The 14,757-nt window shown below is 43.2% G+C and overlaps 1 protein-coding gene across 1 annotated transcript in view; it reads left to right on the forward strand.

Moving 5' to 3' along the window:
• sgpl1 (sphingosine-1-phosphate lyase 1) overlaps nt 1–14,757 on the forward strand; it is a 104,224-nt gene that overhangs the window by 77,753 nt on the left and 11,714 nt on the right. Inside the window, exons 10-12 of the mRNA XM_072282601.1 lie at nt 1,665–1,811; nt 3,015–3,253; nt 13,513–13,659. Coding sequence (XP_072138702.1) covers nt 1,665–1,811; nt 3,015–3,253; nt 13,513–13,659 — 533 coding nt within the window. The remainder of the gene's footprint in view (nt 1–1,664; nt 1,812–3,014; nt 3,254–13,512; nt 13,660–14,757) is intronic.

Raw genomic sequence — 14,757 nt, forward strand, 5'->3', positions numbered from 1 at the left:
GCAAAAAAATCTCTCTACAAGAAGGGAGGGAGGCAGAAGAAAGGAAATTATACACCAGTTAGCCTGACTTCAGTGGTTGGAAAGACGTTGGAGTCCATTGTCAAGGATGAGGTTTTGGGGTACTTGGAGGCACATGATAAAAATAAGCCAAAGTCAGCATGGTTTCCTTAAGGGAAAATCTTATGTGTCAAATCTGTTGGAATTCTTTGAGGAAATAACAGACAGGATAGTCAAAGGAGAATTGATGGGTGTTGTTTACTTGGAATTTCAGAAGGCTTTTGACAAGATGCCACACATGAGGCTGCTTAACAAAATAAGAGCCTATGGTTTTACGGGAAAGATTCTAGCATGGATAGAAGATTGATTGACTGGCAGGAGGCAAAGTGTTGGAATAAAAGGGGCCTTTTCTGGTTGGCTGCCGGTGACTAGTGGTATGTCATAGGGGTCAACATTGGCCACGGTTGCTTCATCCTGCCTTTAGAATACTACCGTATCTTTGGGATGTATAGTTTCCTGCACCTTCTGAATTGCCCCCAGAAACAGCCAATGCTGTTCTGCCATCATCCCTTCTAGTGTCCCTTCCAATCAACTTTGGCTGATGTTCTTTTCCGTTACATGTCAATGATTTAGATGAAGGAATTGTTGGTTTTGTGGCCAAGTTTGCGGATGATATGAAAATGGGGGGATGGGGGGGCAGTTAATGCTGAGGAAGTAGGGTATCTGCAGAAAGACTTGGACAGATGGGGAGAATGGTCAAAGAAATGACAGATGGAATATAGTGTAGGGAAGGAAGTGCATGGTCATGCACTCTAGTAGATGGAATAAAAACGTAGACTATTTTCTAAACGGGAGAAAATTCAAAGAGACTTGGGAGTGCTTGTGCAAGATTCTCTAAAGGTTAACTTGCAGGTTGAGTCAGTGGCAAGGAAGGCAAATGCAATGTTAGCATATATTTCGAAGGAACTGGAATACAAAAGCAAGGATGTAATGTGGAGGCTTTAAAAGGCATTGGTCAGACCACACTTGGAGTATTTTAAGTAGTTTTGGGCCCCTTATCAAGAAAAGATGTGCTGGCATTGGAGAGGGTCTGAGGAGCTTCACGAGTATGATCCCAGGAATGAAAGGGTTAACATGTGATGAGTGTTTGATAGCTCTATGCCTGTACTCACTGGAGTTTAGAAGAATGTGGGTGGGGGGGGGTCTCATTGAAACATATCAAATATTAGAAGGCTTAGATGGAGTAGATGTGGAGAGGATGTTTCCTATAGTAGATGGGTCTAGGACTAGAGGGCACAGCCTCAATAGAAAGACATCCATTTAGAACAGAGATGAGAAAAACAGATTCTCTAGCCGAAGGGTGGTGAATCTGTGAAATTAATTGCCACAGATGTCTGTGCGGGACTAGTCATTGGGTTTATTTAAGGTGGAGGTTGATAGGTTTTTGATAAATCAAGGCATCAAGGTTATGGGGAGAAGGTAAGAGAATGGGGTTGAGAGGGATAATAAGGCAGCCATGATGGAAGACTCAATGGGCCAAGTGGATTTAATTCTGCCACTATGTCTTAAGGACTTATAAAAGATTCTATCTATGCATTCATTGTTTAAATGATGCTTTGAGATTTCGCTGAATGCTTAGTTAATTAATTATTTCTCTGCATCCCAAGCTGGCTCAAGATTATGAAATTCCTCTGCATGTGGATGCCTGCCTTGGGGGTTTTCTCATTGTCTTCATGGAGAAGGCCGGTTATTCTCTGCCACCCTTCGATTTCCGCGTTAAGGGAGTGACGAGCATCTCTGCTGACACGCACAAGGTAGACAAGAGGTTGGGAATGGGGTGGTTTATAAATTGGTTGGAAGAGGACAGAAGATTGGCTGGAGGATGCCAGGAGGCAGTTGTATGTTATTCACTGGGTGTCCATGTGGTTACGGCCCATCTTTAATTGTTCTTGAGAAGACAGTGGCGACTGTCTCTTGAAATTGCTAGTGTTCTTCTGGTGAAGACGCTTCCACAGTGTTACTGGGGCTGGGAGAGGAACTTTCAAGTGGTTGCGTCCAACTTTCCTGTGGTTGTGAGATGTTTGAAGGTCCTAAAACATTTTGTGTGTGCATGTCTCTCTGTCTGTCTTTCTTTAGGCTCCGGTACCTCCTCCCTGATTGCAACAATGAGAGATCATGTCCTGGGTGGTGGGAGTCCTTAATGACAGATGCCACCTACTTGAGGCATCGCCTTTTGAAGATGTCCTTGGTGCCGGGGAGGTTCGTGTCCTTAATAGAGCTGGCTGAGTTTTCAACCCTCTGCAGCTTTTTCTGATCCTGTGCAGTGGCCCCTCCATGCCAGACACTGATGCAACCAGTTAGAATGCTCTCCATGGTACATTGGTACATGCTTGTTCTTTTGACTAAGTGACAAGTCTAAAAAGGAATGGTGGCTGAATGTTGGGACTGTGAGAGGGTTTCTGAAAACAAAAGTTTTGATCTACCTGTTCAGTTTGCAGCTTGAATTGAGAGACTGCGGTCCACCACAGTACCTCGAAGCAATCCTTTGCAGAAGTGATTATTGTAACTCAGAGGCAGATCAGCAGTCTGAGGTTATTAAGATCAGCCCCCTACCATGGTTGCTAGGCAACTGAAATTCAGTCAACTGAGTCTGGAATGAGCAACAGTATGCATTAAACTACTGGCTTGTTGTTAGAAACTCATCCTGAATATTCAGCATTGGAAATTGGCCAACTTCTCCCCATCTGACTCCAGACTCCCACTAACTTGACTGGTTCTAAAGTGACCTTTAAAGTCGCTCAGCAAACTGGTCAATCTCAAGAATAATATCCACTGGGCCTTTGCGACTACATTTCTTGAATGGGTACATCAGAGGTAGGAAGAGTATAGTCCTGCACAATCTACATATTAACTGATCAGGTTTATGTTAAAGTTCTGCCTGAGAATTCCTCACCTGAGTTTTTAAAAAAATGTTTTCTTCCCCCAACCACTCTGATTTTCCCGCTTCCCCTCTCCAGTACGGATATGCGCCCAAAGGTTCATCGGTTATACTGTACAGCAACAAGAAATATCGCCACTACCAGTTCTTTGTTGCCCCAGACTGGCAGGGAGGCATCTATGCATCACCCACAATCGCCGGGTCGAGACCAGGAGGGATCATTGCCGCTTGCTGGGCAACCATGATGTTTATGGGTGAAAATGGTTACATTGAGGCTACAAAGAAGATTATCGGCACGGCACGGCACATTGAAGCTCAGTACGTATGTCTCAAGTTCTCCTGACTGTTTGGATTATTCCAGGAATAAGTCTTAATTGTATTCTTCTTTCATAGAGGGTCATTCCAATATTGTGGGTTTTGAGATTACTGATGTGGAATCTATAGATTGGATTCAGTTCAGACCGCGGGTGTTGACTGTATGGAGTTTGCACATGCTCTAGTTTCCTCCCACATCTCAAAAGTATGCAGGCTGCAAGGTTAATTGGCCCCAGTGCATGGGTGAGTGGTAGAATTTGGAGCAGGGGATGAAAATACAGGAGAATTAAAAAAAAAAGGGATTAACATAAGATTAGTGTAAATGGGAAGTTTCTGACATGTTGGGCCAGTGCCTGATTCTGTGATGTATCCTTATAGGACTGTGATTCTATTGCCTCTGATATGTAGGGCCGGAGGTGCTTGAAAGATTGAAGCCAATGTGACCATCTCAAGAAGGCCACAGAATTCCTGGCAATGAATTAGATTAATAAACATAGATAGTCCACATATTAAAACTGAGCTAAATAGAGGGCCGATCTTCGAAGTTTTTGGGAATTCTCTTGGGAATTTGCTAAGGTTTGAAGATGAAAATACTAGGGTGATGAAGGACTTTTTATGCTGGCAGGTCTGAAGAGGGCTATACTCTTGAAACCAAAATAAATGCTTAAGTTAGGAAACATCTCTTTATAAAGGACAGAAAAATGTGAATGCTATGTAATATTGTGAGTCTGTATTCCTGTATTTTATGGTTGACAGTTGAGGACGTTAGTGTTGCAATGTAGGACATTGGTTTTTCTATTTGCATTTTTCTATCTGTTATACAGAGATGTTTCCTAACTATGCATTTATTTTAATTTCAAGTTTCTAATTTCTTTGCTCCACCAGTAGAAAATGTTTTAAATCACGCTAGTAAAATGCCTAGGAAGAGGATTCTCTCAGAATCCCCTAAGAAGAAGATTCTCCTTAATTGTCCTGAAAATTAGATAATGTATTTAGATAGAACACCACAGTACAGGCCCTTCAGCCCATGATGTACTAATTTATAACCTTCTCTTAGATCAATCTAATCCTTCTCTCCTGCACAGCCCTCCGTTTTTACTTCCATTCTTATGCCCAGCTAAGTTTCTTATATGTCCCTGATGTACGTGCCTCTGCCACCACCTGATAGGGTGTCCCACACACCCCACTCTTCGTATTTCACAAAAAAAATCTTACCTCTGACATCCCCCCCCCCCCCCCCCCACCATATTTTAGTCAACTTAAAATTATCTGCCCTGGGTAAAAAGTCTCTGGCTATCCATTCTCTCTATGCCTTTTGTCATCTTGTACACTTCTTACATCCTCCTCCTCTTCAAAGAGAAAAGACCTAGCTCGCTCAAGATATCCTCATTTGACAGGCTCCTTAATTCTGGCAGCATCCTGGTAAATCTCTTCTGTGCTTTCTGTAGGGCTTCCAAATGTGATACCAGTTGAAAGACGTCTTTGGCATTTCAAATGGCATCACTGTTTAACACTTAATTGGATGGGCAACACTTCCAACAGTATGGCATTGAACTGCAGAGAAATGTGAACCTAGAGTGGGACCTGAACCTACAAACTTCTGACTCGGAAGTGGGAATGCCACCAGCTCAGCCATATTTGATTCAGGGGCAGAATAAAAGTTTGTAAATGCTGATTTTATTTTTCTCAAGTATTTTGTGAAGAGATTGCTTGAATTTTTTGAAAGATTCTGTTCCAGCCACGAAAATGCCGCCACAGGTATCCACTCCAACAGTGAATCAGTAGGCAGAGATGAGTGAACAAATTAGGTAATTCTAGGTTTTCAAGCTCTATTGGTTTGCAGTGAATTCTTAACAAGTTCTGGTCAGATGCGGGAGATGTTGAGAACTGGGAGAATGGAAGAGTTCTTGTTCAGACCTGCCTGCAGAGTTCTCAGAGTTGTGGTTCTGCTGGGACATGTTGCAATACATCTGCATGCGGTTGGGGAGAAGTGAACATCGAATTGTTCATATTGGTGACTAAACAGCAGAATTGTCAAAAAAAAACCTTGATTAGGCAAATTTTATTATTATTCAGCCTTGCTCCTTCTCTCGGGTACACCATCAAGACTGGGCAGCTTCATTGTTACTGCCTCAGTTTAACCTGCCAAACTTAATTCTTCCGGTTTCTCCCCAGCTCCATTTTCTTCCTATTTGTTCCATGCCTCTGGTGATAACTTGTGACAATTACCAATTCCTTGGACTTGATTAGACCTCATGTTCATCATGGATGTACAACTCTTTCTACGCCTTCATCCTACCAGATTTGTCTTGAATAAGTTCCCGTCACCAATATACCCATTTGTCTGGCTGAGCTCATTCTTAGATTCATCATAACTCCACTTTCACTCTCCAGATCCAAGCTTTAGTCATGGGAACTGCTATGGGCCTAAACTGCACCTGTCTCTTTGTGTCTGAAATATCCTCATTTCAGTCCTCCTCGGCCCCATCCTGAACTCTATTATTTTCTGATATATTGTCAATTGCAGTAATGCTGCTTTCTACACACATGTTGAACTCAAATTTCACCACCTGCTGCCAGTTTCCAGCCTTTTATCACAGGCACATCTTCTTACCTTTTCCCTTTCATAAGCAGGAACACAGTGCTACCAGTGTTGCATTCATGTGACAGAGATGCGAATGGGAATTGTTAGGAGAAAGATGAATGACTCAACATTTTGGGTTGAGGTGTGGGGTGGGGTGTGGGGAATGTGGGATGAGGTGGATGGAACGAAGAAGGGGAAGGTGATGAAGAGGTGTCTTTGTGTTGCCCTCAAGGTGGCAGGTGGTTTTGTCTCCCTCCCTCCCAGCAGCTAACTCCCATCTTCACACTCCCCTTCTGCCATCTAGTTCCATCTGCCTTCACTCTTTCTCCACTTTTTCTACCTCCATCTATCATTCACCTGTCAGACTTACAACTCCAACCCCTGCTCACCCCCTCTAGCTGGCATTACCTGCCTGTTTCAGTCCTCCTGTGTCCACAAATTGTCTCAGAATCCTTTCTCACCACTCCTCTTGATACTGTTTGCTCTTGTTCCACAGATGGTGTCTGACCTGTAAACTGTTCTCATCCCTTGTTTTTCTTATTGCTCATCCCTATTGAACGAACTACAGTTTAACAGACAAGCTCATTAGAATGGCCACCCGTATCTCAAAAGTATTGTAGCCTTCACTATTTGCTGACTATTGAATTACTACTTGGCATATCTACAGTGTATTGTCTTTGGACGGATGCCAGACAGAATCATTAGGATGATAATCGTGGCTTGTTTTGGCCTAGTAGTAGTGCATTCTACTCTGAACTAGACGTGCAATAAAGATCCAGACAGTCGGGCATATGCTGAGCAAATGTTAAGATACATTTGTGCCACACAAGGAGAGGGCTGGGGTCATCTTTGACACGAGAGTCCAACCACCTACTGTTGAAATTCATTGACACAGTTGGCTGTGGAGGCCAGTCATTGGGTACATTTAAAGCAGTGGCAGGTAGGTGCTTAGTTGGTAAGGGCTTCAAAGGTTCTGGGGAGAAGGCAGGAGGATAGGGTTCAAAGGGAAAATAAATCAACATGATTGAATGGTGGTTCACACTCGATGGACCAAATTCTGCACCTATATCTGATGGTCTTATAGAAAAACAAAAATAATGCAGGATACAATGTTCTCATTAAAGAGAAGCCAGTAAGGTGTGCAGCCATGATGGGATAGATTGTGAGGTCAAGAGTCCATCTTAGCATACAAGATCGCTCTCTATAAGACTCCTTTGTCCCTCCCTATTTATCTTCCTCCCTGGAACTGGGACAAGGATTACACATTCCCCTACACCTCCTCCCTCATAGTTAGGGTCCCAAACAGTCCTTTCAGATGAGGCGACACCACTATAGACAGGATTTCCTGGTGGCCATCTATTTCAATTGGACTTCCCATTCCAATATGTCAGTCCACGGCCTCCTGTATTGTCATGATGAGGTCACTCTCAGTTTGGAAGAGCAACAGCTCGTATTCCATCTGAATAGCCTCCAACCTGATGGTGTGAACATTGATTTCTCTAAATTCTGGTAATTTCTGCCCCCTTCCACCTGCTCTCTTTTTCAATTCCCCATTTTGGTCACCTTCTCATATCCCCATCACCTTCCTTTGGTGGCCCCTCCTCCTCCTCCCCCCCTTTCTCCCATGGTCCACTGTCCTCTCCTATGAGATTCCTACTTCTTCAGCCCCTATCTTTTCCACCTATTACCTCCCAGCTCCTCACTTCATCCCTCCTCCTCCTCCACCCACCCATCTACCCCCTCACCTGGTTTCACCTATCACCTTCTGCTCCTCCACATTATTCTGGCTTTTCCCTCCTTTCCAGTCCTGATGTAGGGCCTCAACCCAAAATGTTGACTTTATTCCCCTTTATTGATGCTGCCTGTCCTGCATTTTGAGTGTGTGTTGCCTTGATTATGTTGATTTTTGTTTTAACCAAGGCAATGAAAAATGTACACCGAGTCCATGATGGGGAAGCTGGTTGGTGATTTGAGATATTTGATCAAGTTGCTTTGTGAAAGTGTATTTTGGTGCTTTTGTGATTTAGGAGTGCTGAGATCAGCTGTCAGGCATGTGAGAGTCTGGTGCCAAACACGGTTTCACACTGTGGGTTTCTTTTGTGTCATTGAGGTTTGCTGATGTTTTAATTTCTTGTCAGAAAAGCAGCGCCCAAACAATGTCCAGAACTGAGACTGAATTCTTGCATTAGTGCATTAAATTTCTATTACTTCTCTCTGCTTCTCCTGCATTTTTAATGAGGAAGTGAGGAAGAATGATGTCTGACTAATATGCAAGCAAATCAAAGACCATTTGGCAATTAGAATGCAAAAAAGGGCTTGTGTGAAAGAGGGCTTGGGAGGAGTTGTTCCATCACTTATGACAGTCAGAACTCTTTTTGTCTGTGTATTAACTTGTGTAAGTTTGACAGTGAACTGATTGGAACCCCTGCCTCTAATTGGGAGCACATACAGGTTTGTCAGAACTTGAGCAGAGTAGGTGAATTCTCACACGTACTGTATACAGGTGACAACAGGATTGGTTTTGGGTGTTATTGAAAACCAGGGAGGATGTTGCAAAGGATCAACTTGTTGATTTGCTTACGAGTTTCTCGGTAGCAGGTGTTGATCAAATAGCTGTTGTTTTTGAGAACTCCCTTGCAGGTCATTTGCATTTTCATTCCTCTTCATTCAGTAGTTCAGATCCTACTTCCCCTTAGGAAGAGGCTTGGCTGGGCCAATAAAAGGGAGACTAGGATCCCTCTGCTGTTCATGACCTTGCATTTAATACCAAACATTTTTATACCCAGTGAAGTATTCTTTGAATTGTGTTCACTGTTTTAATAAGATCATGAGACACAGGAGCAGAATTAGGCCCGTAGGAAGTGAGTTGTCCAGTTTGATTTGGCAAGCTCCCATAGACAATAAGGTGGTTCATGTGATTCACCCTGTGATCCAGTTCTGTCAGAGTAGTGGCTAAAATATGTAGAGAAAACAAGTGCTATTTGAATTTATATAAAAAAAATTACATCCATCCCAGTGGTTGAATAGTGATTCTTATCTGAAAGGCAGAGCTTCTTACAAATGGCACTCTGTCCTGCTCCGCATTGTTAGTCCATTGTTGCGCTGAATAGCTGGAGTGAAGTTTGAACCTACAGATTTCTTTCTGATTCTGAGGTAACAGTGCTACCTCTGAGTTAAAATCAACCAAGGGCATTGTTTGGGAAAATTGCAGTCCACCTACCTGCTCTGAAAGTGGCAGTGTACACTCGGTGGCCACTTCTTTAGATGCGGGAGTAGACCCCGGTGTGGTCTTCTGCTGCTGCAGCCCACCCACTTCAAGGTTCAATCTGTTGTGTGTTCAGTGTTGCTCTTCTGCACACCACTGTTGTCTTTGGGTAATGTCAGCTCAAACCAATCTGGCCATTCTCCTCTGACCTCTCTCATTAATAAGGCTCTTTCACCCATAGAACTGCTGCTCACTTTCTGTTTTGTTTTTCACACCATTCTCTGTAAACTCTAGAGGCAGTTTCTGAGAAACTCAAATCACCCCATCTGGCACCAACAATCATTCCACAAAGTCCATTAGATCACATTACTTTCCCATTCTGATGTTTGATCTGAAGTTCTTGACAATGTGCATGAGTTGCTGCCACGTGATTGGCTGATTAGATATTTGCATTAACGAGCAGGTGTACTAATAACTGAGCACTGAATGAAAAGCTGTAGATAACCCTTTCCTCCCAGTCACTTCTAGTATCAGGAATGCTTGAGCCTGTGGCATGGTTAATCTACAATTTCTCTGTTCCAAAGTTCTGTATTTCTTCTAAATAGACATCTTTGAGTTAAGTGGCTAGAAGGGAACTGCACAGAGTGCATGTAGTCTAATCATGGAGCTCAAGTGAGATGGATTGGTAAAGACGACAGTCTAAAGGCCTGTAAATCCAGAGTAGAAGGGGTTTCCTTGTGCTCTGTGAGATGATGCAGAAAGGGAGAGAGGTCTAATGTATTCTCAGCTGGATCAGTTTACTGTAAATCAAGTTGCTTATCCTGGAACTGGCAGTGATGGTGTACAGACCTTCCCCTTTTACTTTAGTTAACCGGCTGTGGCTTTGGCAATGCTAATAAAGGGAATGAGATAATAGCTTGAAATGTGGCATTTTAACTTGAACCGTTGACATTAAATGCTGTAAGTAATTGTATAAAAAAACAAATTGCAGAGTCTTTTTCATTCAAGGGACGTGTGCTTTACAAGCTGAGAGAACATTTAATTGTCCTTGAGATGTTAGTGGCTTGGAATGTGACTTTCCATGCTTTTGTTGCCCTTGACCTTCCAGCTGGTGGAGGTTGTGGGTTTGGAGGGTCCTGCAGTGTATCATTTCGATGGTACAATCTGCTGCTACTGTGTGTCAGTGGTAAAGTAAGTGATTGGTTGTGGATCAGGTGCCTGTCAAGCAGACTGGTTATGTCTTATGTGGTGTTGAGCTTCTTGAGTGTTGAAGCTCCACTTATCCAGAGTACCCCATCATGCTCCTGACTTGAGGCTTATAAATGGTGTACACGCTTTGAGGAGTTGGGATTATGAACCTCCAAATTCTTCTTACCGCCACATAGGACATGGGAGTAGAATTAATCCATATGGCCCACTAAGTTTGCTCTGCCATTCAATCATGACCGATTTGTTTTCCTTCTCAGCTTCATTCTCCTACCTTCACCCTGTAACCATTGACACCCTTATGAACAAAGAACCCAACAACTTCTGCTTTATATATACCCAATGACTTGGCCTCCACAGCCGCCTGTGGCAATGAATTCCATGGATTCATCACCCTCTGGCTAAAGAAGTTCATCTTCATCTCTGTTCTAAAGTGATGTCCTTCTTGTCAGAGGTTGTGCCCTCTAGTCCTAGACTATCAGAAACATCCTTTCCACATCCACTCTGAAAAGACCATTTAGTCATCAAAGGTAGATATTTGTAACTCTGAAAGCAAGTTGTCCTCATCTAAATCCAAAAATGGTTGACCTCTTATTCATCTGACTCTGCTTTAGCTCTGTACTTTCCAGCTGCAGGAAATGGCTTCTTGGCATCTCCCTGGCAATCTCTTCATGCCTATATTTCAATTCATTCTTCTAAACTCTCTGTGCAGGTTACTACTTGATTTGCCCCCTGCAAGATAATTTCCTTATTCCAGTAACCAGACGTGTGAGTCTGTACTGCTTCCAAGTAAGGCAGATCTATCCCTGCCTGGGTGTGCAGTTGGCGAGATGGGATATTTCCAGAACCCTGCAGCAGGAGTTGCTTCCTTCCCGTACTCCAGCTTACTTATGTAAAAGGGCCAACAATGCCTTTTGGATTGCTTGTTGCATCTGTAAATGAACCTTGTACACTTTTCAGAAACTCAGTTCTCCCTGTACACTGGCGTTCTCTAGCTTCTAGCCAGCCTTTTCTAGGGCAGAGTTGTTCTGCTGTGAGGGAAGTACAGTCCTCATTGCAGCAGGCGTTTGGAGTTGAATTACTTCTTATTTCAGCACTGATCATGTCACCTTAGGGATTACACCTTTGAAGGATGATGTTCCCCTCCTCCCTTCAATACATCGGTACCAGATCTATACTAAACCAAATTTTAAAAATTGCCACTCCTTCCTTTTCCCCACCACATTTCCTTTAATATCAGTTTAATTGTTTTTTTTTAAATGTGTCAGTACATTTAGCAGCTTGTTGTGGATGTGAAATCCATAGGGCAACTATGGCTCAGTCAGCAGCATTTATGCCTTAAGAGCGCCTGAGTTATTTATCTTGGGATCAGTATTTCTTCAAAGATTGGGTACAACTGTGCGCAGCATTTAGTGCTGCTGTTGTACGTCTCCACCCATGGGTTCGATCCTGACCGTGGGTGCTCTCTGTATGGAGTTTGTATGTTCTCTCCGTGATTGTGTGTGTGTGTGTTTTCCCTGGGCACTTTGGGTTCCGTCCACATCCTGAAGACATGCTGGTTGGTCTAACTGGCTGCTGCAAATTTTCCCCGGTGTAAGTGGCTGGCAGAAGAATCATAAACACAAGAGATTCTGCAGATGCTGGAAATCCAGAATGCAGGAGGAACCCAGTGGGACAGGCAGCACTTATGAAGGGGAATAAATAGTCGACGTTTCAGGCTGAGGCCCTCTATCAGGACTGGAAAGGAAAGGGGCAGGAGCCAGAATAAGAAGGTGGGAGGAGTACAAGATGGCAGGTGCCAAGTGAGAGCACATGGTCGAAGAGTTGGACAGCAGCAGAAATCACAGAGGGGAAGAACTCCCATCGGAGTTCTGGTAGGCATGCTTTAAAGATTCCTGGTAGGCATGCTTTAGTGGAACAACAAATCATAAACATGAGGGGCTCGAGATCCAGAGCCTCAGATCAAACAAAATTCTGGGAGAACTTAGCAGGTCTGACAGCATCAATGGAGGGGAATAAAAAGTCAACCTTTCGGGCTGGAAAATTGGTAGCTGTTGTGCCAGGTGGAAGAGAAGGGGAGTGTACTGAGAGGAATGCATGGAGTCAGCAGAGATTTGATGTTAACTGGCCTCCTTTGTTCAGAAAAAATAGGACAATCCTTTACTTTGGAATATTCTAGTTAGGCTATTGACATTCACCCAAGGAGGAGATCGGACTCTGACTCCATATTGGGCCCTGCTTTATGTGGATTCTGTAGATTTTTGGCACTGAAAAGTCTCCAGATAAAACCTGTGGCTTTGCTGATAATCTCCAGTTTGTCATCTTGCTGGTGGCTGTAACTAACACACACACACACAATCTCTCTCTCTCTCTCTCTCTCTCTCTCTCTTCCCCCCCCTCTCTCTCTCCCTCCCCCTCCCTCTCCTGGAGGAGCTAAATATGAAGGGGAATAGACAGTCGACATTTTGGGCCGAGGTCCTTCGTCAGACAAGGGCCTCAGCCTGAAATGTCGACTGTTTATTCCCCTCCATGGATGCTGTCTGACTTGCTGAGTTCCTTTTTTGTGTATTTTTCAATTTTCAGCATCTGTAGAATCTCGTGTTTATAGTGGTAGCTTTGCCCGTTCTCTGGCTCCATCTAGTGTTGGATTCCAGTCATTGATGCAAACTGAGAAGTTTTGTTAAACCAACAGACTTGGCCTTCGAATATAGAAATCTCAAATGCTATGGACCCAAGACAGATCTTACAGTAGTGTGAAGAACAATGCAGAGGGAGCTCTCAAACTTAGCAAGCTTTTGGAGAGGACTGTGTATATTTTTGGTCACCTTGTTCCCTTTAACTTCATCTTGGTTCAGTGACCTGCCTTGTGATGTTATAGAGATATAGTATGGAAACAAGCCTTTCAGCCCAGAGAGTTGCTGCTGACTGTCGACAACCTATTTGCATGAATCGATCGATTTCCCCCCCCCCCCCCCCAGTTTTCTGCAAATTCAACTCCTCCCAGATTCCACCACTCATCTATATACTGGGCGCAGTTTACATGGACCAATTAACTCATTGTCGAGTGTGTATTTGGGATGCATTCAGGGATGGGTGGAGAAGCCCATGTAGTCAGAGCAACAAATTGCAAACTCCATTTGGACAGCACTAGAGATCAGGTTTATACCTGGTCTCTGGCACTGTGACACAGTGGTTCAAGGGATTAAGTGTTGCGCTCTTATTTTTCTATCGCCCGCTCTGTGCTAAATTATTTTTTTCTTTTTGAAGGTTAAAGAAAATAAAGGAAATCTTCATCTTTGGGAAGCCTGAAGTATCTGTTGTGGCTATTGGCTCGGATATTTTTGATATATTCCGATTATCGAACGCAATGACATCCAAAGGGTGGAATCTCAACACCTTGCAGTTCCCTTCCAGGTGCGTGACTCTGCCTGTGTGCGCTCGGCCTTGCTCGTGTGATTCTCGCTGTAGTTTCTCCATTACTGAGACTCTGCTGGAGGGTGTGTCAGTAGATTGCCAAAGAGTGCCGCTGCCTAAAGCCGCCCAGTACATTTTGTATAAATTGTTCGTCATTACTTGTTACACTTAATTGGAATGAAATTCAGAGCTATGTGGATCAAATGTTTTCACAATTGTGGACGGACAGTGGGTACTCAGCCTATAATTTGCATTTATCATTTGCTGTGCATTCCTTCAATGAGGTCACCAATCCTTCGATAAGGTTTAAATAACTTGGAAACTGGAATTGGCCTTTCAGCTCCTTGAACCAGCTGTATTAATTGAAGAGTTCGTGGCATAAAATCATATACATTTTAAAACTTATTCAAGTTTGGCGTGTGCATTGAAACATACAGTGATGTGCCATTTGTGTTAACAACCAATGCACCCAAGGGTGTGCTGGGAGCAGGCAGCAAGTGTCGCCACACGTTCCAGTGCCAACATAGCATGCCCGCAATACTTGGCAAAACAACACAGAACACAAGAAGCAACAAAACAACAGCAGCAAAACAAGCCCCCATTTACACGCTCACAATCGCACACCTCTAACCCCAGGACAGTCCATATTCTTCAGCCTCCCAATTACCTCTTAATGTATTTGGTGAATGAAAATCTATTGATATTGGCTTTAAGTGGAACAGCACATTATTAGTTCTTGCAGAAGAGAGTTCCAAATTTCCACCATCCTTTGACTGTTGCCTAAAACTGGAATAATGTTGGACATTTAAAAAATTTGAAATTGGACAAGCTTAGATTTTTCAGAAACCCAGGCTGACAATACAGTACCTAGTGCAATGTCAGAGTTGATTGTATTGTGTTTGAATTGATAAAGCAATATACCATGAGCTATCAATGGGAAGTCAAAGATCCTATGATACATTTTTTAATATCAGTACGGCAGTTCCTCCTGGTTAATGTTTAATCCTTGACCAGAAATGATAAAAATAGGTCATTATTGTTTTGATGTTTATGGAATCTTGATTAAAGATTAAATTTGTTTGACACACCTACATCAAA

Source organism: Mobula birostris, chromosome 18, assembly GCF_030028105.1.
Source record: "Mobula birostris isolate sMobBir1 chromosome 18, sMobBir1.hap1, whole genome shotgun sequence".
Lineage (NCBI taxonomy): Eukaryota > Metazoa > Chordata > Chondrichthyes > Myliobatiformes > Myliobatidae > Mobula > Mobula birostris.